Source organism: Sinocyclocheilus anshuiensis, unplaced genomic scaffold (genome assembly GCF_001515605.1).
Source record: "Sinocyclocheilus anshuiensis isolate Anshui unplaced genomic scaffold, SAMN03320099.WGS_v1.1 scaffold101, whole genome shotgun sequence".
Classification (NCBI taxonomy): Eukaryota; Metazoa; Chordata; class Actinopteri; order Cypriniformes; family Cyprinidae; genus Sinocyclocheilus; species Sinocyclocheilus anshuiensis.
Window position 1 is genome coordinate 1175868 of NW_015540892.1, and position 26078 is coordinate 1201945.

Here is a 26078-nt window from a genome sequence, read left to right on the forward strand (position 1 = left end):
GTCTCTTCATCCTTCTGTCGTTTCCAAGCTAGTAATGGCCCACATAGCTAGATATGTACTCTTTGTATTCATGTTGCATTCATAGTTTTGAAAAACTTGCATATTATTTTCAGCGGGTTTACACTGCTGTTCAAAAGGGGTTGGTAATGGTGTTTTTGTTTTTTCTTTTCTTTTTTTGAATGTTTTTGAAAGAAGACTCTTATACACACCAAGACAAATTATGGTTACATATGTTAATATATTTTAAAATGTAATGATTTTCAGCAGCCAGTCTTCAGTGTCACATGATTTTTCAGAAATCATGCGAAAATGCCTATTTGGTGCTCAAGGATTTTTTTTAATAAATAGAATGTTTAAAAGAACAGCCCTTATTTGAAATAGAAATCTTTTCTAACATTAAAAATGTCTTTACTGTCACTTTTCATGTATTTAATACATCCTTGCAGAATAAAAGTAAATTAATTAATTAAATAAAATCTTTCTGAATGCAAACTTTTTGAACTGTAGTGTACATTAAATGAAAAATGTCATGTGGCGTAACCAATTAAAATGTAATATATATATATATATATCTTTTCATTTAATTCATGAATACATGTGAGTGTATGCAATTTAATAATTATTTAAAAAAATTATTTAAAATATATTTAAGGTGCAAAATAATATGAATTATTTTTAAATTTTTAATTGTATCAGGGAGGTTGTTATCACCCTGACGTTTTTTCCCCCTGAAAAAAAATATTAACATGAATTTTAATTCTGAAATTTAAAACACACTCATCAGAGATCAGGTCTATTCAAGTCATTGTTTGTATAAATTGCACTTTTAATATATCTTTACATAAATAATAGGTCTGGACCAAAAAAAAAAAATAGTTTCATGTCATTGATCCTAAAAACACAGTTTTTTTTACAATGACCTGGCAACCACCCACAAGAATCACTCGCTAGTTTGTTTTAGTTTGTATCATTCTCCATAAAGGATGACAGACATTTAGCCTTTGCCTTGAAGTGGATTATTCCATGATAATGTATGTGTTGTGTTGCTCCTTCTCTCTTCCGAAGTAACTGGATATTCTTTAAAACAAAACCTAAAAGCAAACTGGCTGTGACTGAATGTCTGCCAGAATTATAGCAGACGAATTAATGACTTTTTGAGAAAGCATTGAGCTTGAGAAGACAAGGATGGAGAATATGAGGGAGAGGGAAAAGTGTATTTGACGTTGAGGTGTGTGTGAGAGGGAGAGCTCGGACAAAGGGGCTGTTAGAACGAGGTGGTTAATTGTTCACTTTGGGATGCCATCTTGTCAGCAGAGATAAGTTGTCACGTTTTCCACTTGAGCTGAGACTAGACGATTGTAAAATAAGTTACGGCCGTCCTTGGGGCTGTCTGCTGATGCGCGGCGCTGGGAGCATGCTCAGTGCCAGCCTGAACACCCCCCCACCCCCTCCCCACATCAGCGCTTTCACTCCGCCTGATATTGATGTGAACTGAATGTTATTTTATTCTGCCGCTAGTCACAGCTGTCAGTGCCGCTTATGAAAAGTGAAGCAGCCTTCTGATAGCCTGAGCCGGAGAATCCAGCCAAACGCCAGTCAGAACTGGCCTCACACGAACGCGAGCGCTCTATCATTTAAACCAGAGCAGACACCACAGAATATTCAATATGCATGTGGTAAAATAGAGCTGAATGTTTACATCAATCTCTCTCTTTGTGTCCAGATACCGGTCTGGGAGATTCTGTGTGCTCCAGTCCAAGCATATCCAGTACCGCCAGTCCTAAGATGGACCCGCCTCCATCGCCTCACGCCAACCGCAAAAAACACAGGAGGAAGAAGAGCACCAGCAACTTCAAGGTGGACGGCTTCTCTGGAAATGCAGAAGGTAATTCCTGTCTCTGTCCCACTCCATCTGTAGTCTTCTCTTCCTCTCAGATCTGGTCAGACCTCTGCTGATCGTCCCTTGGTCTATAAATTCAGCCATGTTCCTAAGAACCACTGTAATGCATTGATTCTTAAACAATCATTAACATTCTCTCATATCTAAATGCAAATGTTATATGATGTTTCACAGGGTGAGTAATATGTGGGTGAGTGTGAAAAGCTATTGCAGAAAAGTCCACTCAGAAGAATTGTACATTTAAAACCTGTTTAAACCTGGAAACAAATAGAAAATTCAATGGTGCTGCATTTCTAGGTCACTAATCAAATTAGTATTCATATGATGCCAATATTTCAATAGTCAGTACTAATACCTGAAAACTTTAATGAGCAAAAATTAATGTAATTTGCTATAGAGTGGGGGAACTATGATGTCAGAACCCAGAAGAGTAATTCGCCGTGGGTTCCTTCGAGATTTTCCTATGGGGTTTTATAATGGGGTTTTTCAATTTATGAGTAAAATAAAGCCTGTGGTAAACATAACTTGATGATACTTCTACGTTTTGTTCTACAATGTAAACTGCACACACTCGCAGCACAAACGTTCTTATCTAGTTACTTATTAAAAACATACGTTTTCAAAAATGAACATAACTGCTTCAAAATGTTTGTTTTGGGTATGGATGTGTGTAATTTACGTTGTAGAACAAAACGTAGAAGTATCGTCAAGTTATGTTTACCACAGGCTTTATTTTTCTCATAAATTGAAAAACCCCATAGGAAAATCTCTATTACACACTCCATTTGACTATTTAACTTGTGTAGGTATTTGAACGTTAATCATTATAAAAATATAATTAAATGAAATAATACATTAAATTTAAATATATTTACTTCAAAAAGACAAAAAGTCAGTGATTTAAAAAAATGCAATAGAACAGCGTTTTTGACATTTTTCAGTAGAGGTATTATTAAAGCTGCTAAAGTTCTTCAGACAAGAAAAGTGACTGTTTTTATCTTGTCAAAATTGCTGTCTACTACACTTTATTTATACTGCAGAATTTATTTTATATAATTTATGAACAAATTATTAAATTAGAAAAATGAAGAACAGCAGACATTTTGAATAGTGTTACAGTATATATGGGCCATTCTACAGAATTGGTGCAAACTGCTGTCCCACAACCAAAAAAACAATTTAAAAAGCATTTAAGTAATTAAATCTTCGATGTTTATTAAGGTATTTCTAATATCTATTGAAACCCACAATAATCATTAAAATATTAGTAAGCTTAATATATATAAAATCATCATTTATTGGGTACTTTCAGTTGGGAGGTGGCTGTCTCAAACCCTAACCCCTAAATTTCAACTTACTGTATGAAAATGATATTGAAATAATATTTTTGTATTTTTTTCCATTGTTGTTTTTAAAAGTATCTTTTTGATTCAACTTCACTGCATTTTTCATGTCACTCCCTGAAACAGTGTTTTAGTCCATTGGCTGAGACTGATTTTAACCACACCCATAAATTTATGATCCGCAAATATTCCAGTGTCCCTCTCTCTCATAGCTACAAGGTGTGAGTAGATAGGCCTCAGAATTTTGAGGTAAATGTGTTCAAAAGTCTGAAAAATCTGAAAAATTCACTACCGAACACCTTTTTTTTTTTTTTTTTAATTAAGCACACTTTTTGGGAGTTATTCCATAACATTTAGTTTTTATATGTATACCACTGTTCAGAACTGTGCTAGCTAACCATGTGCTGATTAGCATCTTTGAGCTAGGTTCAAAAAGATCTAAAATTGTCACTACCGAAACATTTGGTGGCGTTTCAGTAGTGACATTTTTCATACATTTTTTTGGCTGTTGTCCCATAGAATTATCACTACCGAAACAGTCACTACCAAAACATGTCATCATTGTTTCGGTAGTGTCAAAAGGGAACACATAATCCTCATATTTGGAGGAAATAAACAAAATTTTAGTACAGTTTTGCAATTTTTTTTGTATTTTAGTATGTTTTAGTAGTGTTTTAGTATGCGAGTTAAAATTCTGTAATGTGATGTGGTTGCTACCAAAGCATTACTGTAACTACCGAAAATATGCTGTCATTACCGAAACATGGGATGTTTTGTCAGAAATAAAAGTATGCTGAATTATCAGCTAAGATGTTATGATAGTTTTTGGTTCAATGTATATTCAAACTAATGAATCCTTAACTTTGAAATCAGTATGATTAACTTTTTGCCTTTTACAAAGAAAAAATTGATTCAAAATACAACAAATCTAATAAATTACACTTGAAATATTGTTAAAATTGTAATTGTTATTGATTTACCTCTGAAATTTTTTTTATAAAATGGCAAAAAAATATATTTACAATCTAGATGTAAGCAAAATCTTAATAGGTCAATATAACCCTTCTAATTGAATTCTTATTACTGTGTTTCGGTAGTGACAAATTTGGGGAAAACTTTCTGAAAATGCAATATGAGAATTAACTGCACAATTACTAGAAATGTGTACCTTGGATATTATACAATTTGCATACATACAAATTTTTTGGGAAAATATATTTTTTTTCAAGACGTTTCCAACTCTGACTTTGGACCAGTTCTGTAGAATGGCCCATATACATTCACTGTACATTTGATTATAATCAAAGAAGCCTTCCCATATTCCAGCATGTATACTAACACCGTAAGCTGCATACACTGCTGCTGTCACACACACACACACACACACACATAAACGCAAGCGAGCACACACCGTCATGCAGTGAAGTTGTGTCTGCTGTGACGGTGCAGTGGAACAGATGTTTCTGAGCAGCAGATGTGTAATATGTTTCCTGCTGTCAGTATGGATCAGGCAGCTGACAGGCCTGCGTGGAGCAAGAGAAATATGCTGAGTGATTATTACACACTCACACAGACAAGCCAGTTAAACGCCGTTTGTCACTCACACACGCACAGACTCCACTCATCACTGCAGCCACCATTCTGACACAATGGATAGGTATTTGTATTTATTTTATTATCCGGCCTCAGTAACACACTACCGTTCAAAAGTTTGGTGTCGGTATGTTTTTGTGTTTTTTTTAATTAACCTTTATTCAGCAAGGGTGCATTCAATTAATAAATGAGTTAAAAGTGACGCTAAAGACTTTTACATTGTTGCAAAAAAATCAGCATATTAGAATGAATTCTGAAGGATCATGTGACACTTATGACTGGAGTAATGATGCTGAAAATTCAGCTTTGCCATCTTTGAAATAAATAAAACTTTAGAATGTATTAAAATAGAAAACTGTTATTTTAAGCTGTAATAATATTTCAATATTTATCAAAAGTGTCCAGTAACAAACTTGTATTATTCTTTGAAAAATGTGGATAAACAAATGGACCTAAACATTTATTTATTTAGCAACTTTAAAAAAAAATCTTGAATGAGGAATACGTAATATTTAGGATTTCATGGATATGCCTTGCTACATTTTTACAATTTCGTGTATGCATTTATACCAAACAGTAGCACTTGGTGTAAATGGGTTTACAGTAAGTAGTTCATAACCTCTTGACAGTGTGAGAATACAGTTCTAAAGTGTTGTAAGGTCGTCTGTGTATGTTTGTGTGAGAGAGGAATGATGTAGGAATGATGGATGAGTGTGTGTCAGCTCAGAGAGTGTGTGATTAATTAGACTGCGCTTGTGTGGGTGGCCACAGCCTCTTGAGAGCTGAGGATCAATGCTTGTTTAAAATGTTCCCAATCACCCTTATTGATCCTCTCCCAAAGGGGGCCAATATATTGTCAGTGAGGGAAGAGTATGTATGAATGTATGTATACACATCAGTGTGTTACATTCAGTGTGTATCCGAATGAAATTTAATCAGCATATTTCAAGCAGTTTTAAATACCATACATTTATGCATTCAGTGGTTCTCATCTAGGGGGTTGTGACCCAAAAAATGGGTCACAGATCTGTTACCGGACAGAACAGAAAAACAATGCCAAGGAGATCTCTGTAACTCATGTAAGATTGACAAAATGAATCATGTATAAGCAGTGGCTTTGACTGAATACACATAGGAAAATGTTTTCTCTTACAATGCATAGATAAGATAGTAAAATATATAGGTGTCAGGCAGCATTTTGGTTCAGATTCTGGTCACTTGGTAGAAGCAAGTCAAATAAGACAAAAACAAACACAGGTTCCATGACAGTTTCAAACTATGCAAAATAAGATAAAGCAAAGCCAAGACTAAGCTTGCACTATACACACACTGCAATGTTTTGTGTACTAAATTTTATAATATAAATTATATTTTAGCATTAAAAAATTATTGTATAGCATATACTACCTTTTGGGATCAGAAATTTTTTTTTCAAGAAATTAATACTTTTATTCAGCAAGAATGCATGAAATTCATCAAAAGTGACAGTAAAGACATTTATAGTGTTACTAAAGATTTCTATTAAAAAAAAAGCATTTCATTCATCAATGAATCCTAAAAAAAATGTGTATCCCCGTTTCCACAAAAACATTAAGCAACAGGATCATGTGACACTTGGGACTGGAGGAAAATGCTGAAAAATTCAGCTTTACCATTACAGGAATAAATTACACTTCAAAATATACTAACATAGAAAACAGCTATTTTAAATTATAATAATATTTCATAACTGTTTTTACTGTATTTTTCCTCAAATAAGTGTAGCCTAGGTGAGCATAAGAGACTTCCATTAAAAAAAAAATTTACCAACCCCAAACTTTTGAATGGTAGTGTATGTTAAAATGCACAATAATTTTGCTAGTTAATTTTCATAGTAACACGATGTTTGATTTTATAGCATTTTTTACTTTCTTTCTATGTTGGATTGCCATTTGATGTTCAGTGTAAAATCTGGGAATTGTAGCAAAACCAATTGAGAACCACTGATCTGATGCACCATCTCTATCATGACGTTAGCATTTGAGAGTTTTGAGAGACCATCTGTTCCACTTAATTCTCTCTATGGTGCCACCATGTGGTCATGGAAGAGTGGAATCATGGGAAATTAGAACCCCGATAGTCCTTAGGTTGTAGAAGGCAGATACATGAACATTGTGCAAAGATGTTATTTAGGCCCAATCCCAATTCTATTTTATACCCCTTCCCCTTACCCTACCCCTCCGCCTACCCCTTCCCCTTGTCCCTTGAAACAAAGTGTCAAGGGGTAGGGGTGAAAATATTCCCCTAAGAATTGGGACACCACTACTATGCCGTCACACGTCATCATACGTCGTCTAGCTCCTACAATACACACACCTATACTGGTGTGCTGGAGTGAATTAGAGCTTTTAATTACCGTTCTATATTAAGAATGCTGCTTACTGACACACACACACACACATCAGATATCGCACAGCTCATGACACCCCTACCCCTTCACGTGAACGCGCGAAACAGAGGGGTTGGGGAAAGGGGAAGGGCTAAGGGGTAGAATTGGGATTGGGCCTTAGTCTTGGATGGTAAATCTCTAAACCTAACATTTGATTTTCCAGTGTAATCTGAAAAATTTTTTAAAAAACTCTTTAAAAATGTAAAAATTACAACAACAACAAAAAAAACACACACACACAATCTGTTGATGAAGCTGTGATTATTATGATTGATATTCTGGGGTTATATGAAAATTTATCCTATTTCTTTCTTTACTGTAGGAGACCTGTTTAAAACATTTCATATTTGAAAATATAAAGAAGAAGAAGGATTCATATTTTTTTGTATTGAAACAAAGAGATTTTTCTTGTCGTTTCTGACCTGTAGGGGTCGGTAATTTTTCTATGAGAAATGGGGTTACATTAATGTACCTCACTCACCCCCTCTTTATTTCTCGCCATCACTATCTTTCTTTTACTCTTTCCCTATCCTCCCTCCTCCCTTTTCTTTTTCCTAACCCTGGAGAGCCACTTTGTCTTGCCCTGATTCACGTTTTTTGAAAAGGTTGAACGTTGTCAGACGCTGCCCAGGCCTCTTCCCCAGCCCCCATTCGTCAGGCAGGCACTTAAGTGAAATATTATAAATAATCTACAGTATTGAAATCTTTTATCAGCTGTGTCACTTTCATTATTCAATAAGCGATTAGTAACAGTCTCCCAATTTAGCCATTAAGCACTTGTGCGTGGGGCCGGGGAGTGCTGTCACGCCGCGGGCCTGCTGAGGGATAAGGCTGTCAGCCTCTCTGTTATTCATGAGCTCCACCAGCCAGGTACCGCGCTCATAGTGTTTTAAATAACACACACATACTTTCATGGTCAGGTACTGTGCTCGTAGTGTTTTATAGAACTCACACACACGTACCTGTTCTTTCATATGAGGCTTGGAGTTCAAAAATGCAAAATAATGTTGCAAGAGCTATATCTCAACTCTTATGAAGTCATGTGGTAACTTAGTTTGTGGAACAAACTGAAATTTAAGTAACTCATAAAAAATCCTGACATCTGCCCTAACTGTCCTTGGTACATTCATGAGTTTATTTGAGAACAAGTTGCTGTGCACAGTGCACACGTCTCTTCAATGAATTGATTGAACCCAGTTTTTAAAACTAGCCTGAGTGATTCATTCACAAAATCAGATTGATCCAGCTCTCATGTTCAAAACAAGTTGAAGCTTGTTTTCAAAACACTGATGAAGTGATTCAGTCATTAAATCATGGATTATGGATGGCTTATGACTTTGGTCATAATTTTGGTCTGTTCCCTACACAATATGCAAAGTCCATAGCAGTCACAATTCAAATATTATCATGAAATATGCTTGTTTTCGGTAGTACTGTTCCTTTAAATTCTCATCAAAATGATCTCACAGTGCTTTAAAAGCTTAATTTGCTTCATTTTCTTTACGCAATATATTATAAATTCTTTTGATTTTGAGGTGAAATATGACCTAAAGATGTTTCCGTAAGATTCACCAATATACAATAAGCTGGTTTTGGTATTTTACTTTTGTTATTTAGCTGAAGCTTTTATCCAAAGTATGCTTAAAATACACTCATAGACACACTGATATTTTGATCCTTCAACCTTTGAGTTACTAGTTTAGATCTCAAATCAGCCACCTCAAAATATTATGCATAAGTAAAAATGACACACTCCATTTGTAAGACTCTCTTGATATAGTCACTTTGATAATGTTACTTTAGCAATGGATTAATTTGGCTGTGATAAAGACATTGTACAGTTGTCTTTAAGTTCTTTCATCTTAAAGGAGGCATATTATGCCCCTTTTTACAATATGTAATATAAGTCTCTGGTGTCCCCAGAATGTGTCTGTGAAGTTTCAGCTCCAAATACTCCACAGATCATTTATTATATCATTTTGAAATGATATTATATCTATTTTGAGTGGAAGCAGAAACACGCTGTTTTTCGGGCCTGTCTCTTTAAATGCAAATGAGCTGCTGCTCCCCACCCCCTTTTCCAGAATAGAGCTGCGCCATGAACCTGCTAAAAAATCATCTGTTTTGGTTCTGATTATCATGTTTATCGCGCTGAAATCATGCTTTTTAAACCATATTAGTTTAAACTGATATATGGTTTTCTGAGTGCACACATCCGAAGCACAGCGAAATCAAAATGACGGCGCCATGGGTGGAAACGTGCAGATTAAGGGGCGGTAATATTATAATGAGATCCCTTTGCCACGTCACCAAGGGAGCGAAATCAGACGTGCTCGTTTTTTCAGATGCTTGCAGAAAAAGGCTTACCAAAACAAAGTTACTGGGTTAATCTTTTTCACGTTTCCTTGGTTGGTAGATGCACCGGGGACCTGATTATAGCACTTAAAACCTGGAAAAGTCCGATTTTCATGATATGTCACCTTTAAATGCTGGTTGTTACTGTTTTAGGAGAATCGTTTTAGAAATGTGTCCCTGAATGCACACAATCTCAACATGCTGATGATTCTCAGCTAACATTATGGCAGTTCAGGGGTCTTTCTCTAATTTCAGCTCACCTGCTCTTCTCCTTTCACCGAGACAAAGTCTTCTCACACACGTTCTTCTTTTATCCCCCTGAAGATCAATGGATCCCAGCACGCCGTGCATTTTTACACTCCTCGCATCTCCCCCACAGAGGGCTGCTGAAAGCCCACCACTCAAATGGCAAACTTACTGCACGGACGATCACAGTTTATCAATTACCGCTGAGCTGTAGGGCCCTAAGTGGCCCTTGTTAAGTAATTACTACGTTTGATGAGAGCAGGAGAATGTGAGAGCCTTTGAAACCGGATCAGGCAGACGCGGTGGGCTCTGCACTGCACAGGGACAGCGGGAGACTCATGGATGCCTTGATGATCCCACAAAGACATGGATACCTCAGGAAGGCGATACGTTTTAAGCAGCAGCCAGAAAGAGAAAGACATTCCAGAAGATGGCGGGGCCTAACAGGTGTCCTCAGCTGGAATCGGTCTGGCACGTGTCTGCAACGTTTAATTAAAGCATTCTGCAGGTGAACAGCTCTGTGCTGTTACTGACAGGAACAAAGTGAAGATGGTCTTATGGCTTCCTAATGGTATGGAAAAAGGACCATTTATATCTTAAACTAAAAGTTGCTCTCTGTGATCAACAAAAGCCGTTTTGAAATGACTTTTAAGACCTACAAATGAGAGTGAGAGATATTAAGAGCCAACATTCATGGAACTGATGTTATTAGAAGGCGAAGAATGGTTTGTGTGGGGGATCAAGCGTGGCACGCAGACAATAAGACAGAGTAAATCTATCGCATACAGATTTTACAGAGTCTATTGTGTGGAAAAGAGCTTGATTCTGGGCCACGTTATTGTAGTTTTTTTTCCTCTCTGATGCTGTGCACATGGAAAGGACTGGATGGGATTGTTTTTCCAGGATTACTGTTGTGTAACAAATGTCCCCTTTGGCCTAAGGGGGAAAAGAGTGAGACTGCATTGAGCCGAAGTGACTTCAGGTCAGTTGTCAGCACAGCTGGGAAATTAGCAGTTATTTAAAGAAACGAGACTAGACCTATGAACACAGTGAACTGAGAAAGAAATTATTTAAACTGGATTTTGCATATCACAGTAATTTTAGAATAATTTGTTTTAGGGAACAGATTTCATTTTTTATTACTATTATTTTAAAATGGGGCATCTTTCTGTTAGTATTTTCTTTCTTTTTTTTTTTTTAAATTAAACCTTCTTGGGAATTTTCACCGTGCCTTCACCTTTTTCTCTCTTAAGTACTCTTAATAGTTTTTTGTTTGTTTGTTTTACCCATGTCCCAGTTCCAGACTTTCAGTCTTAAAATATGAAAATTTCAACATTCAAACAAGTGTGAAATAAACAAACACATGGTGAAATAAACACATTGATTATAAGATGTGCAAATACAAAATGCATAAAGATTATCGAAGTTTATATATAAACGTCATCTCAAGTATTTAAGTGTTTTTACTAAGAAAGTAAATATAACGTGAACAGTATTTTTGTGAACATTTCCAGTCAGACAGTAAATTTGTCAAGTTATGCAAATGTTACAATGCGTCACTTACACCATTGTCATTTCCATCACAGAATGCTGTTAAAGACAGTGCATGATTTGGTGTGTTGGAATTGCATGGTGGTGGGAATTTTACATTAAGATAAAATTAGAATCTTGTGATGCATTTATGTTTACTATTAGACATTGTTAGTGGAGAAATTATACTAGTGTCTACAGGGCCAAAAGTGCCATAGTTGACAAAAACACTCTTTACTCTACTCTTTTTTTTTCATATTTTATGAAATGCACACATTTATTAATTCATCTTTATTTTTCATTTAGACACTCTACTTGATAACATTTAAAATAACCTGTTTTGTCTTGCAGTTTTCCACTCAAACGGTGCATTATTATGCCTTTTTAACCTAATGCAATATGTTTTCAACCCCTGCTTCAAACCCAATGACTTCATTAGCCAATGAAACATTTCTGTATAATTCTCATTTGTTTGAACATTTGCACTTTTAACTGCTGACTGCAGTTCATCCTTTGTTTTCAACCTGCCTTTCTCAGTCATTTCTATTTCACTTCTGTGATACTTCCTGTTCATTTCCCAAATATTTATCTTTGTGGCTCTTCTACGTTCTCCACTCCTTTCATTTGTTTTTTTTCTTTTTTTTTTCTTTCTCTCCACCTATTCCTCTGCCTGTCATCGGATGCAGCCAAACATAGGGCATGGAAACTAAATCGCGTTGGTAGTCTGCGCAACATTTACAGCAGTGCCTCCAACGCTGAAGGTAACTAGCTCCAGAAAACAGACCGAGGGGGAAGTCAGCGTACCCCTCTTTTATTTTCAGACAAGCCCCTTACACATGTGCTGAGACCCCATGATTATGCTTTATCCTTCTGTCCTCCCTGACCATTCACCCCCGCAACACTCCCTGCACGGCACTTACCTTTTTTTTAGAGCATGTAACGATTTGCAAAATGATGCTTTGCTTCCATAATCGTGTTTGTACGTGTGAAAGTGTCGTGTTTGAGTTTCGATGATTTAGTGCAGTGATGGTAAATTGGATGGTGTCATTTGGTGATATTGGACTCATTGTGGGAGGTGACGTTCGCTTTGGCCACTCCCCTTCCTACGCCCCCTTTCCCGTGACTCCACCCCTCCTCTGCTTTATTTATTTGTTCCCATTTTTCCCTGGATGTGAATAACTCCTGTAATATTTGCCAGGTTATTAATGCTGGATGCTTGAAAGGGGAGGGGATAATATGGGAATTAATGACCTGTGTCACAAAGCAATACTGTGTGCTTTGACATTTCGCTCGGTTAATTTGTGTTTCCAACCATTCAACTCTTCCACCGTACCCCCGAGCACTGCCGTCTGGGCTGTGTGGAGGTAACACCCCCTGCCTCATTTCTGTTCACGCTGCATTCTTGCTTTTCGAGTTGATTGTGTGCCGTTTGTCAGTAAAGGTTGCCTGTGTCAGAGTTCACAAATTTCCTTGCCGCTGCAATATTACAGCGCAAGAATAGAAAAGCATGAAAGTAATTGGATACTTTCAGTCTAAATTGTGCGAAACATAATGATTGCCCTATTAGTGGCTTGTGGAATATTGAGAGCAGTACCAGGCACCCGATGAATGATAGCTGCCCCATTTTAAAGTTTAAGGGCGAAATAGAGGGGAGGGGTGGCAGCCTGATGCCCTGTCATCGCAGTTTTTGTATTACACAATTGTTTTCTTATTAATTGTGTGCTAAGGGGAGGAGGCGGAGCCAATCTTCATATTTGCCTCCAAATATCGTCTTTCTGCATTGTTGCTTTTCATAATTGTCAAATACCGCCCTCTCCCCAACAGCACTGCGATTTAATTAGGGTGAGAACATTGCTGCTGACCCCAGAGGGCCCGGTGCCTTTGAAGGGTGGGTCTAATCTAGGCTGGGATGCTCCAGTGATCCCACCAGCCCCCAAACCTTGCAAATGTTAATAAAAAAACCTTTAAATGAATAAATAATAGGCCCAGACTCCCCAGTCACTTTTTGTTGATGTTTTGAGTTGACTTTTTCTGTAAATGAGCACATTTTCTAATTTCTGCTTGTTCCTTTGAACCAGAACAGGAAAGATCTCTTTCCTACAGATCCCTTTTCTGAGGCCAGAAAGGTTTAAGCACTCCGGCTGCCAAGCATGTCTTTCCGTAAAGGGAGGAATTTTGGGATTTGAACACAAGGCTCTTTTACAGGGGTGAGGGCGGGACCTTTAATATGACTTGTATGATAGGAGTCCAATTAGGCCTGCGATTGACTGAAGGAGAGGAAATGGTGTGGCTGCACAGATTTCCCGCTGATTAAACTTGTGAAATGGCCTCACAGGGAGAATATTCAAAGAGCTGTCTCAGAACATTGTATAGCTGGAAGAGAACTCTCACAGACAAATGGGGGTTAAAGACTTGTTAATGTGAAGAAGAACAAATAAGCTATGAATACAATTGATAAATTTGTTTTTAACTTGCTTTTAGATGAATGATTGATTCACAGAGCCAGACTATCAGCATAAAATCTGGACCACATTACTGCTTATTCTAGCAAGAACTTCCCACTTAAGGCCCAGACACACCAAACCGACATCAAAGAACTAGTATCGACAAAAACTGACTGGTGTGTTGCATCATATTGCCTGTGTCTGGGCCGAAAAGTTGCTTTTGAACACACTGCAAAGACTACAGCCAACAGCCTTCTGGAATGTATGGTTAGAACATGTATGTTCTGTGTCTGCGTGAGAGAAAGCTCAGACTGTGGATATACAAAGTGTGAGCCCTCTTGGCTCCCGTATTTGCTTGCTTCTGTCACTTCTGTTGTCATCATATCATTGATAATAATAAGAAATGTTACTTGAGCATCAAATCAGCATATTAGAGTGATTTCAGAAGGATCATGTGACACTGAACTGGAGTAAGGGCTGCTGAAAATTCAGCTTTGCAAACAGAAATAAATTACATTTTAAGATATACTTAAATAGAAAACAGTTATTTTAAATTATAATAATATTTCACAATTTTACTGTATTTTTGATCACCCTTGTTGAGCATAAAAAAATCTTTCCAGAGCATCAGGAAATCTGAATTATTCCACACTTTTGACTGGTAGTGTAGGTTTATCTTCCAGGGATACCAGCTGTTCGTGAGAGATTATATTGTAGAGTTTATACTAGAATGGCAGAGTTTCCAGGTTGTTTCCTGTTCCTGTTTCTCATTGGCCCTTCAGATGCCATCGGGAGTGTGGGGTTTTCCACTTCGTGTGGCATTTTGGCCTTAGGGATGCCTCTTTTGTGTGTGTGTGGAGGGGTATTACTTCCCTGATTACTTCTTCATTATGTAATTGCCCCTCCAGAGTAAATTATAAACAGAATGTGTAAAGTGTGTGATCTCTTTCTGCCTCAGATCGTGTTTCGGGTGGAATCCCTTTGATTGTGACACACCACCACATCTCATCAATGCAGGTTCTCTGTTCGAGCCATCTGCGTGCCCCTTCCATTGCTGTCCCCTCTGATCACCCAGTCAATGGCCTTTTGTTCCTAACACTTTCCAAATGTTGACCCTCAGTGCCGTTAAATAACCTCCTTCCATGTCTCCATATTCAAACTCCAGAGATAAAGTCTTGAAAAGGGGGCTCTTGCTCTCACTCTCACTCACTCTCACACACACACACATTTTCCTAATTGTCTCGTGATTGGCCCATTAACCTAACCAGGGCCCTGGATAGCAGATCCATATGTCAGTTTGCCTAGGGAGCGTTGTGGATGGGACCAGCCACACGGTTGGAAAGATCGGGACTCTGGTCTGGTCTGGTTTGTAATTAGTGGCATATCCTGACAAGGGTCGCGGGGCAAGCCCCCCAGGTCAGGGGTTTGCGGAGTGTGTCCCGCAGCTAACAGGTGCTCTACAGGGGCGAGAATCCGTCCTTGTGAATTTTATTCTAGAACAGTACAACTAAAGTGTTTGAGTTATTCATTCATATAATTTTATTAAGATGCACTGAGAAAATTGTAAATTCAAAACAAACAAACAGAAAAAGACCGAAATATTCAAAGATCACGTGCATTACTTAATGGGAAAATGCGGCTTCTCTGTTGTTGTATACTGTATTTTTGATCACCCTTGTTGAGCATAAAAAAATCTTTCCAGAGCATCAGGAAATCTGAATTATTCCACACTTTTGACTGGTAGTGTAGGTTTATCTTCCAGGGATACCAGCTGTTCGTGAGAGATTATATTGTAGAGTTTATACTAGAATGGCAGAGTTTCCAGGTTGTTTCCTGTTCCTGTTTCTCATTGGCCCTTCAGATGCCATCGGGAGTGTGGGGTTTTCCACTTCGTGTGGCATTTTGGCCTTAGGGATGCCTCTTTTGTGTGTGTGTGGAGGGGTATTACTTCCCTGATTACTTCTTCATTATGTAATTGCCCCTCCAGAGTAAATTATAAACAGAATGTGTAAAGTGTGTGATCTCTTTCTGCCTCAGATCGTGTTTCGGGTGGAATCCCTTTGATTGTGACACACCACCACATCTCATCAATGCAGGTTCTCTGTTCGAGCCATCTGCGTGCCCCTTCCATTGCTGTCCCCTCTGATCACCCAGTCAATGGCCTTTTGTTCCTAACACTTTCCAAATGTTGACCCTCAGTGCCGTTAAATAACCTCCTTCCATGTCTCCATATTCAAACTCCAGAGATAAAGTCTTGAAAAGGGGGCTCTTGCTCTCACTCTCACTCACTCTCACACACACACACATTTTCCTAATTGTCTCGTGATTGGCCCATTAACCTAACCAGGGCCCTGGATAGCAGATCCATATGTCAGTTTGCCTAGGGAGCGTTGTGGATGGGACCAGCCACACGGTTGGAAAGATCGGGACTCTGGTCTGGTCTGGTTTGTAATTAGTGGCATATCCTGACAAGGGTCGCGGGGCAAGCCCCCCAGGTCAGGGGTTTGCGGAGTGTGTCCCGCAGCTAACAGGTGCTCTACAGGGGCGAGAATCCGTCCTTGTGAATTTTATTCTAGAACAGTACAACTAAAGTGTTTGAGTTATTCATTCATATAATTTTATTAAGATGCACTGAGAAAATTGTAAATTCAAAACAAACAAACAGAAAAAGACCGAAATATTCAAAGATCACGTGCATTACTTAATGGGAAAATGCGGCTTCTCTGTTGTTGTAGCTGTTGATTAGTAATCATCTTGACTATTTTCTCCCATCTGATCTAGAACAAGAGGACAACTTTGAGTTCATCATCGTTTCTCTGACGGGACAGACCTGGAATTTTGAGGCAACGTCCTATGAGGAGCGGGACGCATGGGTTCAGGCTATTGAGAGCCAGATACTGGCGAGTCTACAGTCCTGTGAAAGCAACAAACAGAAGGTAGAAAATGTACATATTCATACATACAGTATGAATATAAATTCATACATACAGTAATCTGAATACACCTCTTCTATACAGGGATGGGGGAGTATAAAGTAAAAAATATCATAAGGGAATAAAAATGCTAAAAAAAAAAACTACTACATGATTCATTTTTATAAATTTTTTTAAACTGCTGCATTTCTTGTTGATAAAAGAAAAACATTTGTTTTCCAAAGTAATGTGATCCAACACAGTATTAAAGACAAAAATTATTTTCATAACACTTTTTGCAAAGAATATTCCAAAGAAGTTTTATAGTTAACCTTACGAGTAAAACAAAATAAAACAAACAAAAAAACTTTCAAGTAAAAATAATTATAATGATGATAATAATAATGTATGTTTTTTTCCTTCTCTAAAATTTTCTATGGATCTCCTCATTTGCTGACATTCTTTTTATCAAAGTGCTGATGATGTATCATGCCCAAAAGATAATTAAAATTATACACCTCCTTATTGTATGAATATATTTACATATGACTAAACAGTATGTATATCATACATGCATTCATGCACACATTTAGAAATTGTAATTACTTTCGTTCTAATATTACCTTTTTGCAGTATTACATTCCTGCTTCACAGCTACAGTCTTAACTCTCAACCCACTGTGTGTTTATGCCTCAGGCCAGGGCAAATTGCATTTCCCTGGACCTTCTACCGAGTGCCTCTATTCTTTTCGTTTAGTTTCCCTGCTTTTGAATCTCATTTCAGCATGAAATGCAGGGTGACATGTTGCTGTGTAGCCAGAATTGTCTAATGATGCTTCATAATATGCTTTATAAGTCATTACCATTCAAATAAACTTTAACTTGCGTGAATGTGCCCACAGTCTCGTCTGAGCAGCCAATCAGAAGCCATCGCGCTGCAGTCTGTCAGGAACATGAGAGGAAACACGCGCTGTGTGGATTGTGAAGCCCAGAGTGAGTTTTGTTATAAACTGAGATCTGCATGTACCTTTTGTTATGTACATTATGATTTAATGATGTACTGAACACCCAGAATGTCCATCTCTGTCATTCCATATGGAAAAAATAGGGTATGTGTGTGGTTATGCTGTATATAAACTAAAGGACTGTTTCTGTCTCTGTTTATCTGGCTTTTTAGACCCTGATTGGGCCAGTCTGAACCTGGGGGCTTTGATCTGTATAGAATGTTCAGGCATTCATCGCAACCTGGGTACTCACCTGTCTCGTGTCCGCTCTTTGGACCTGGACGAGTGGCCTCTAGAGCTCATCAAGGTCATGTCAGCCATCGGCAATGAGTTGGCTAATAGTGTGTGGGAAGCCAATGCTCAAGGACGCCTAAAGCCTGCCCCTGATGCCAACAGGTACGCATTTACATAATTTCCTCTTTCAAACAAGTATCTGTTTAGGCTTTTCTCAAAATCAATGCATTCTATTTATCAATATCATTTCTGTCATTATTTGCACTTCATGTAAACAAGGTGCTGATTTTTACTTTTTTTAAAAACATTAGCGTAGAGGAGTGAGTACCACCATGATTTTTCTTTGCTGTTTGGTGATCATGCATCATCAAACCACAATTACAGTTTCAAGCAGTTGTCATATAAGCAGGTGAATATACGCAGGTTATAAAGCATGTTAGGTTTCTTCTCATCATGTAAGCATGTTATCACTTCTAGAAAACCAGTGCATGCAGTGAACATGTGACAGTGGGTTTGCGCTGCGCCAGAGAAATTTAATATACAGATGACTGTACTATATATTGAATATAATGCTGAAAATAATTTAAATAATTTAAATTCTGAATAAATTTGATAAGTGACAATATTATTTTAAAACTATATATAACAATATAAAAAAAATTATGCAGTCAGTGAACGTGTAAAAGCGTATCAACCATAAAAATCTACAGGGAAAATATGAAATTTTAAAATGGAAAATGTGTAGGAACCCTGGAAAACACACTCTTTTCCATGACATAAACATATTTTCTTAGCAGTCCAGCAGTTGATATTTGTCATTTTTTCAATCCGCCTTATGGCATATGTGTGTGGAGTTCTGTGGAAAAACCTAAAATCAGATTTTTCCTTTTCCTTGCTCCTCCATCTTTAGCAGCGTAATTATCGGCAGAGAGGCTTTAGTCCCACCAGCCATCATAACAAATTAGTGCTGACTGCTGGCCACCAAAATATCGACTTCCCATTCCACGCTGGCCTCATTAGTCACCTGAAGCACCTTTTAATTACTCCCCTCCGCTCCGAAAATCTTTCGATATGGATCCGGCATTTTCTGCCGCCCGTTGTCGATGTGCTAATGCGATTATAGTTCCTCATGTAGCTGTTTATTTATGTATGTGAAGCCATGTGGCCCCCTGAGTGGGAAGAGGAGATTACAGAGAGGGTCAATATTATCTCAATTAACCTCAGTCACTTGACACAGCCCTGCAGTCATCTCTCTACTCATCCTCAATACTCCTGCTGAAATAGACGAAGTGTAATTCAGTTTGATTCCTTCATGTTTTTGACTGGAACTGGCTTTTACTTAGTGACATTAATAGTTGCTGTGTAATACATTTATAGGCTAAGCAGTGAAGATATAAGGTAAAAAAAAAAAAACGAAAAAGAGTGTCGGCACAATCTTTTTCCATTTAACTTTAGTGCATAAATTTTATATTGTTACTTCAAATGTCAAACATTTGTTTGGAAACACTTTTTGTCGAGAAAAGGGGCTTTAACGCAAATAAATGTGGTGTCACATGACAATAACAAAATACAAAAAAAACTCGACACATGACATTTTATATTGTTACTTCAAATGTCGCAAAAATTTGTTTGGAAACACTTTTTTCGAGAAATGGGGTTTGTTTTGTTTCCAAGAGATTAAGAACAGATAGGCTACTAGCCTATATAATTTACGCTGTACATGAAATTATGTATGGTAACGGCTCAAGGGCAAATTTTTTTGCGATACAACAAAATATATATTTTTTTTAGTGATGGTGTCATTGCACATATCATTGTATCGGTAAAAAGCCAATTGGATGGAATCAGGCTGGAAACAGCAAATTTCTCAATGTTTTTTTTTTTTTTACGAATATTCTCTGTCAATAATAAACCACGCAAAATCTGGATGGCAACTTTGAGCTATTGATAAGAAATGTTTTTTGAGCACCAAATCAACCTATTAGAATGATTTCTGAGCGATCATGTGACCAATACTAATGGCTGCTGAAAATTAAGATGTTATTTTACATTTTTGATCAATGCTGTCTAAAAATTGTTATTATTATTATAAAAAGTATTATTATTTACTTTTTTTAAAAGATTCAATTTCTGTCAGATAAAAAACCTAAAAAAATCAGTGATACTTGAAATCACTGAGAATCATGTAGAATTAGACTTGCATTTTAAAGACTACGTTATACACCCTGTGATCGTGCACGCATGTGATTTTGTCAGTGCTCTGTTGCGTGTAATTTTCTGTCTTCCCGTCTTTAACTGGGCAGTTGAATTGATTTAGCTTGTAACCGTCCAACTGGCTTCAATCTGATTTGATAAGAGCACATTTAACCATAATAAATGTGTGAAATCTGAAATAAGAATATAATCTAATGCATATTCTCTTTACATCTCTGAAAATATTGAGTTATCGACATGATTTGTTTCCGATGCATATGAAATTCATGGTCTTCTCGATTAGCATGTCTCAGCACTGAGACTCTGAAGTGTTGTCTTGTCGCTAAATGCTGATATTCAGCGAGCTTGTGTCCTGGTGAACAGCTCGGGCATTGGTGTGTGCGCTCTGCATCCAGGATTGGTGGCTGATAAATGAAAACCCTCCCTCGTGGTCTCTCAAGTGAGTAATAGAGCTCGAAATTTCATTTTGCAAGCGACTGATTTAATGATCCAAAGGGTAATTAATGGGCTGATTATCTTAATGTTAAATATGGCCAGCAGCAATTAGACTGACCTCCCGCCTGTCAAGGTCTGGGCTACTCTCGTCTTTCAATTAGGGGTCTGTTTGGGGGGTGTGAGCTGGAGGTAAGGGGGAAGAGAGACGCTGTCTTCCACACCTCTGTCTCCGCATGTATCATCCCTCTTTCCGCAGGCTGGAATTATGTTTGGGACTGCTCACACTCAGACAGCCCACCTGAATCCGACAAGAGAAACTCTTTTCCCCTTTTTCTTCTTGACCAAGCTGTGTCTATACGGTTTTGTTTAGCATTTAGCCTTGACAACCTTTGCTTCTTCTTCCAGCACTCTCTGTTAATTGTCTTTTGAGAGAATGTCTAGAGCTGAATTAAAGGTGCTGTATGTTAGCCGTTCTTAATCATTTACTGATTTGGACACACCCCTATTTTCAAAACCCCGCCCTACAAGGATACAGTTGTATGGTTGTAAACAGAACACTAGCATGTTATCTCAGTGTTGTCAAAATTGTCAAAAATAATGGTAGAAAAATGCCATTCTTAGGGTCCATTCACACGGGAAAAAAAAGCAAAGTGAGAGACATTTTTTTAGAGGTTGAAAGCGTTACATGGCTGACAGGAAGAAAGTAGCTGAAAATCTTTAGTTTGGCTAAACAAAGAATCTGACTACTGATGCCCTATTGTTTATCATATCTGTCGATATTTATTTTTTTTCTTGTTTATGCTAATTTACCCTATTATTTAATTTCCCCTATTATTATCTAATATCCCCCTATTAACACGCACCTAATGTTTAGTAAATCAAAAAAATTCTAAAGTTTAAAAACTTTTTTTTATAATAATTACCTCTATGTATTGCAAAACCAAATGAGGAAAATTAAAAATGGTCAAGCGAGCTCCATTGGACCACTTGAAATGGATTGACCCTGATGCCTAAAACCGATTGTAGCATTTACAACAATTGATTTAATTTTTTAGTGTTTTATTTTTAATTTATTTCAAATTTTAAAGTTGGCTATTTATCTGTTGTTTGATTTAGCATAACAGTTATTGCCTAATCATTTTCATCCAAAATGTTAATACAGAAAAATGTGCATCCCTAAATGACTAAAAAAAATATTTGTATTTTTTGTTCTTATTGCTCAATAGGGATAATTCTTGCGAATCTATACAAAAATTGTAGCTTTTAAGAACTATAGATAAATTAGTTAAAAAAAAAAATCAATGATTATTTAGCCATAAAAACTTGTTTTCTGTATTTAACCGTTTACTTCGAAGCAAAGGGAAAGTTTCTTCCTGTTGCTTCATGGGCTGCTTGGCCATTAGGTATGATAGAGCCCGAGAGAATCTCTAAACATACCCATTAACCTTTTACTGCCTGTGATAAATTCACACCTCCACTGCCTTTAAAAGTCTATGAGGTCACTCAAAGACACAGCTATGGGCTTAATTTTGGGACTGTTTGACCACACGCGCACATCGACGCACACTCTCTTGTAGGCGATAGGTTTTGGCATGAGTGCTCTTTGGTGGCAGCTAGGCCATGTTGCAGTCTCATTTTTTTAATTAGTGTGGTGCTGCCATGGACACCAGAGCCCCCACTCCCTTGCCTCACACACTCGATGCCGGTCTGTATTACCGGCCCAGGCAGGGTAGGAGTGACAGTTTTGCTAATTGCGCCTCGTGGTGACTTATTGGGAGGGTGGCGCTCGCTGGCATCTCACACTGCCAACCCTCAGCAACATTCTGACGTTTCACAGCCTGTCACCAAGCGTGAATATCTTAGTGTGAAATACATGCATTGTGTACGTGATGCACACACCCCTTTGTTCCAGGTGAATGTTAGTGATATACTTGTTTTCCCATGTTATCTGAGTGTAATGGCGCAAAACTTTTTTTACACAGTAGGGCTTTTGCGACATCACTCACTATATTTCACTGCATGATTATTGAGTCCAAAAGAAATTATGATATGCTTCAGGGATGATGTATTTTTGTATGCCAAAACCTGCAAACAAGTTAGAATTTTAGCACCTCTGGTTTCATTTTTCTGAAGTCAGTAGGTTGTTTTGAATGGCTTTTTGGTTCAGTGGATTAAATAAGGTATGTGGTTGACGCAAGGTCTGGATATTTTCACATTTTATTCTACAACATATTATACATCAGTCTTGAAAATGGCAGTTGCTAGCAAGTGGCTAAATGGGATGTGTTTATAATCGCACTCTTGCAAACTATTCTAACTCAGAATTTGATGGAAGATTTTTTTTTAAGATAAACATTGAAAGAGTTGTCAAAAGCTTAATGATGGTGATATTAAAGTCATGTGACAATGGTGTAGTTTGAGTATAGCCTGTTTTTAACTTTTTAATTTTGGCAAGTGTACTGTATGTAAAGGGAAACCTAACAAGGAGATCGTTAAAATAATCCATGTGACATCAGTGGTTCAACCGTAACTTTACGAAGCTACGAGAATACTTTTTGTGCACAAAGAAAACAAAAATAAAGACTTAATTCAACAATGCGTCTTCTCCGCGTCACCCTATAGCGCCATTTTGGAGAGGAGAGTATCACATACGTAAACAACATATGCAACGTATGTATGCAAATACGTTGTTTATGTTCAGATCAAGGCGGAAACAACGTATCCGCATACGGTGCTGCTGACACAGAACAGCATACATTGTTTACGTATGTGATACTCTCCTCTCCAAAATGGCGCTATAGGGTGACGTGGAGGAAACTAATTGTTGAATAAAGTCATTATTTTTGTTTTCTTTGCGCACAAAAAGTATTCTCATAGCTTCGTAAAGTTTTGGTTGAACCACTGATGCCACATGGATTATTTTAACAACCTCCTTGCTACGTTTCTGAGCCTTGATTGTGTAAGGATCCTTGCTGTCTATGGGAGGGTCAGAGAGCTCTCGGAATGCATCAAAAATATCTTAATTTGTGTTCCGAAGATGAAGGTCTTACGGAGGTCTTACGGGTTTGGAACAGCATGAGGGTGAGTAATTAATGACAGAATTTTAATTTTTGGGTGGACTATCCCTTTAAGCTTCAAAATGCATAAAACTTGAACCATTAAGATCATCATAATGAACCAAATGTGTAAGATTTGTAAACTTTTGTTGGTCACACAGCTTATTTTCTGCAATAATCCAAAAAGCCAATGGAAAAAAAACATTTTCCTTTTGTCGGGGGAACCAATGTGATGGTAACTTCCGGGTTTGCTTACAAAAATGTTTTTACTGCAGTGCTCTATATTATTGTGATATCTATCGAAATTTTGAAAAGGAAAAAAATACAATGATAACTACTATAAGTCCAATTTTGTGATAACTAAGCTGTAACAATACAAATAAGACCTAATGTAACATTTCCTGTCTCAGAGATAGCAAACTAACCAACTTGCTAACAAACTTACTTTCTCAACCATGGTGAAATCTACAGGATGATGAAGGTGGTTGAACAGGTTGGTGCTATTGCTCCATTTGCACTTGTTGATCTGCACCTTGTCTTTTTTTTATTTTTTTTACAGAAACCAAAAACTCCAAGAATTGCTAGCTAACTTTTTCCGGGTATGCGTCGAGTTTCTTGCTTATGTCTGTCACTTCCTCTAACATGATATTGTGCGGCAGCAGTAGCTAGCTACACAATGTGTTGTCATCTATTTTATGACTGGTGTCAACCAGCATTCAGATGCAGTATCGTCACCTGCTATGTGGGACTTTTTATGGTATTATTGTATGTGTAGTGTTAACATATCAATATTTCTTTTTAAATATCACGGTTATCATCAATAACGGTATATTGCGACACCTCTATACACAATAGATATCATTATAAAAAGGACTTTGAGTGAAGACTTTGTGTTCTACATGAGGGTAGTCTGTTCTAGAGGGGTCTTACCTCCATCAGACAGCTGAGATATTGAGCTCCACACACCGCCTGACTCCCGTAGCCACATGCGTCATCATGAGCAATGCCTGGCCTATAATAATTCAGCAGTAAGTGGCTAAAAAAGAGCCTCTTTATGGCCAGATATCGGTCTCTGAAAGGGCAGAGCTAACAGATTTCAAATTAGACCCGGCTCTTAATCTGGGCCGGGGTGCAGGTGTGCGTCCCCAAAGCTGAGATCAGATTGGGCCCTGGGGACTAGGATGAGGGGGGTGAGTTGGGGAGACCTGCTGGGTTTCATTCTTCCTCAAATCCAGACGTAGACTGAGAGCGATGGGCTATTAATGTCTGACAGAATTTTAATTTTTGGGTGGACTATCCCTTTAAGCTTCAAAATGCATAAAACTTGAACCATTAAGATCATCATAATGAACCAAATGTGTAAGATTTGTAAACTTTTGTTGGTCACACAGCTTATTTTCTGCAATAATCCAAAAAGCCAATGGAAAAAAAACATTTTCCTTTTGTCGGGGGAACCAATGTGATGGTAACTTCCGGGTTTGCTTACAAAAATGTTTTTACTGCAGTGCTCTATATTATTGTGATATCTATCGAAATTTTGAAAAGGAAAAAAATACAATGATAACTACTATAAGTCCAATTTTGTGATAACTAAGCTGTAACAATACAAATAAGACCTAATGTAACATTTCCTGTCTCAGAGATAGCAAACTAACCAACTTGCTAACAAACTTACTTTCTCAACCATGGTGAAATCTACAGGATGATGAAGGTGGTTGAACAGGTTGGTGCTATTGCTCCATTTGCACTTGTTGATCTGCACCTTGTCTTTTTTTTATTTTTTTTACAGAAACCAAAAACTCCAAGAATTGCTAGCTAACTTTTTCCGGGTATGCGTCGAGTTTCTTGCTTATGTCTGTCACTTCCTCTAACATGATATTGTGCGGCAGCAGTAGCTAGCTACACAATGTGTTGTCATCTATTTTATGACTGGTGTCAACCAGCATTCAGATGCAGTATCGTCACCTGCTATGTGGGACTTTTTATGGTATTATTGTATGTGTAGTGTTAACATATCAATATTTCTTTTTAAATATCACGGTTATCATCAATAACGGTATATTGCGACACCTCTATACACAATAGATATCATTATAAAAAGGACTTTGAGTGAAGACTTTGTGTTCTACATGAGGGTAGTCTGTTCTAGAGGGGTCTTACCTCCATCAGACAGCTGAGATATTGAGCTCCACACACCGCCTGACTCCCGTAGCCACATGCGTCATCATGAGCAATGCCTGGCCTATAATAATTCAGCAGTAAGTGGCTAAAAAAGAGCCTCTTTATGGCCAGATATCGGTCTCTGAAAGGGCAGAGCTAACAGATTTCAAATTAGACCCGGCTCTTAATCTGGGCCGGGGTGCAGGTGTGCGTCCCCAAAGCTGA

General features: G+C 37.6%; 1 protein-coding gene across 4 annotated transcripts in view; it reads left to right on the forward strand.

Annotated features, from left to right (window-relative positions):
* Positions 1-26078, forward strand: part of agap1 (ArfGAP with GTPase domain, ankyrin repeat and PH domain 1) — a 143179-nt gene that overhangs the window by 100649 nt on the left and 16452 nt on the right. For 2 of the 4 annotated variants that reach the window (XM_016486609.1, XM_016486610.1), the window contains 5 exons: positions 1724-1885; positions 12082-12156; positions 16621-16775; positions 17653-17743; positions 17928-18150. In XM_016486609.1, coding sequence (XP_016342095.1) covers positions 1724-1885; positions 12082-12156; positions 16621-16775; positions 17653-17743; positions 17928-18150 — 706 coding nt within the window. The remainder of the gene's footprint in view (positions 1-1723; positions 1886-12081; positions 12157-16620; positions 16776-17652; positions 17744-17927; positions 18151-26078) is intronic. The other 2 variants (XM_016486612.1, XM_016486613.1) reach the window with 1 other exon arrangement.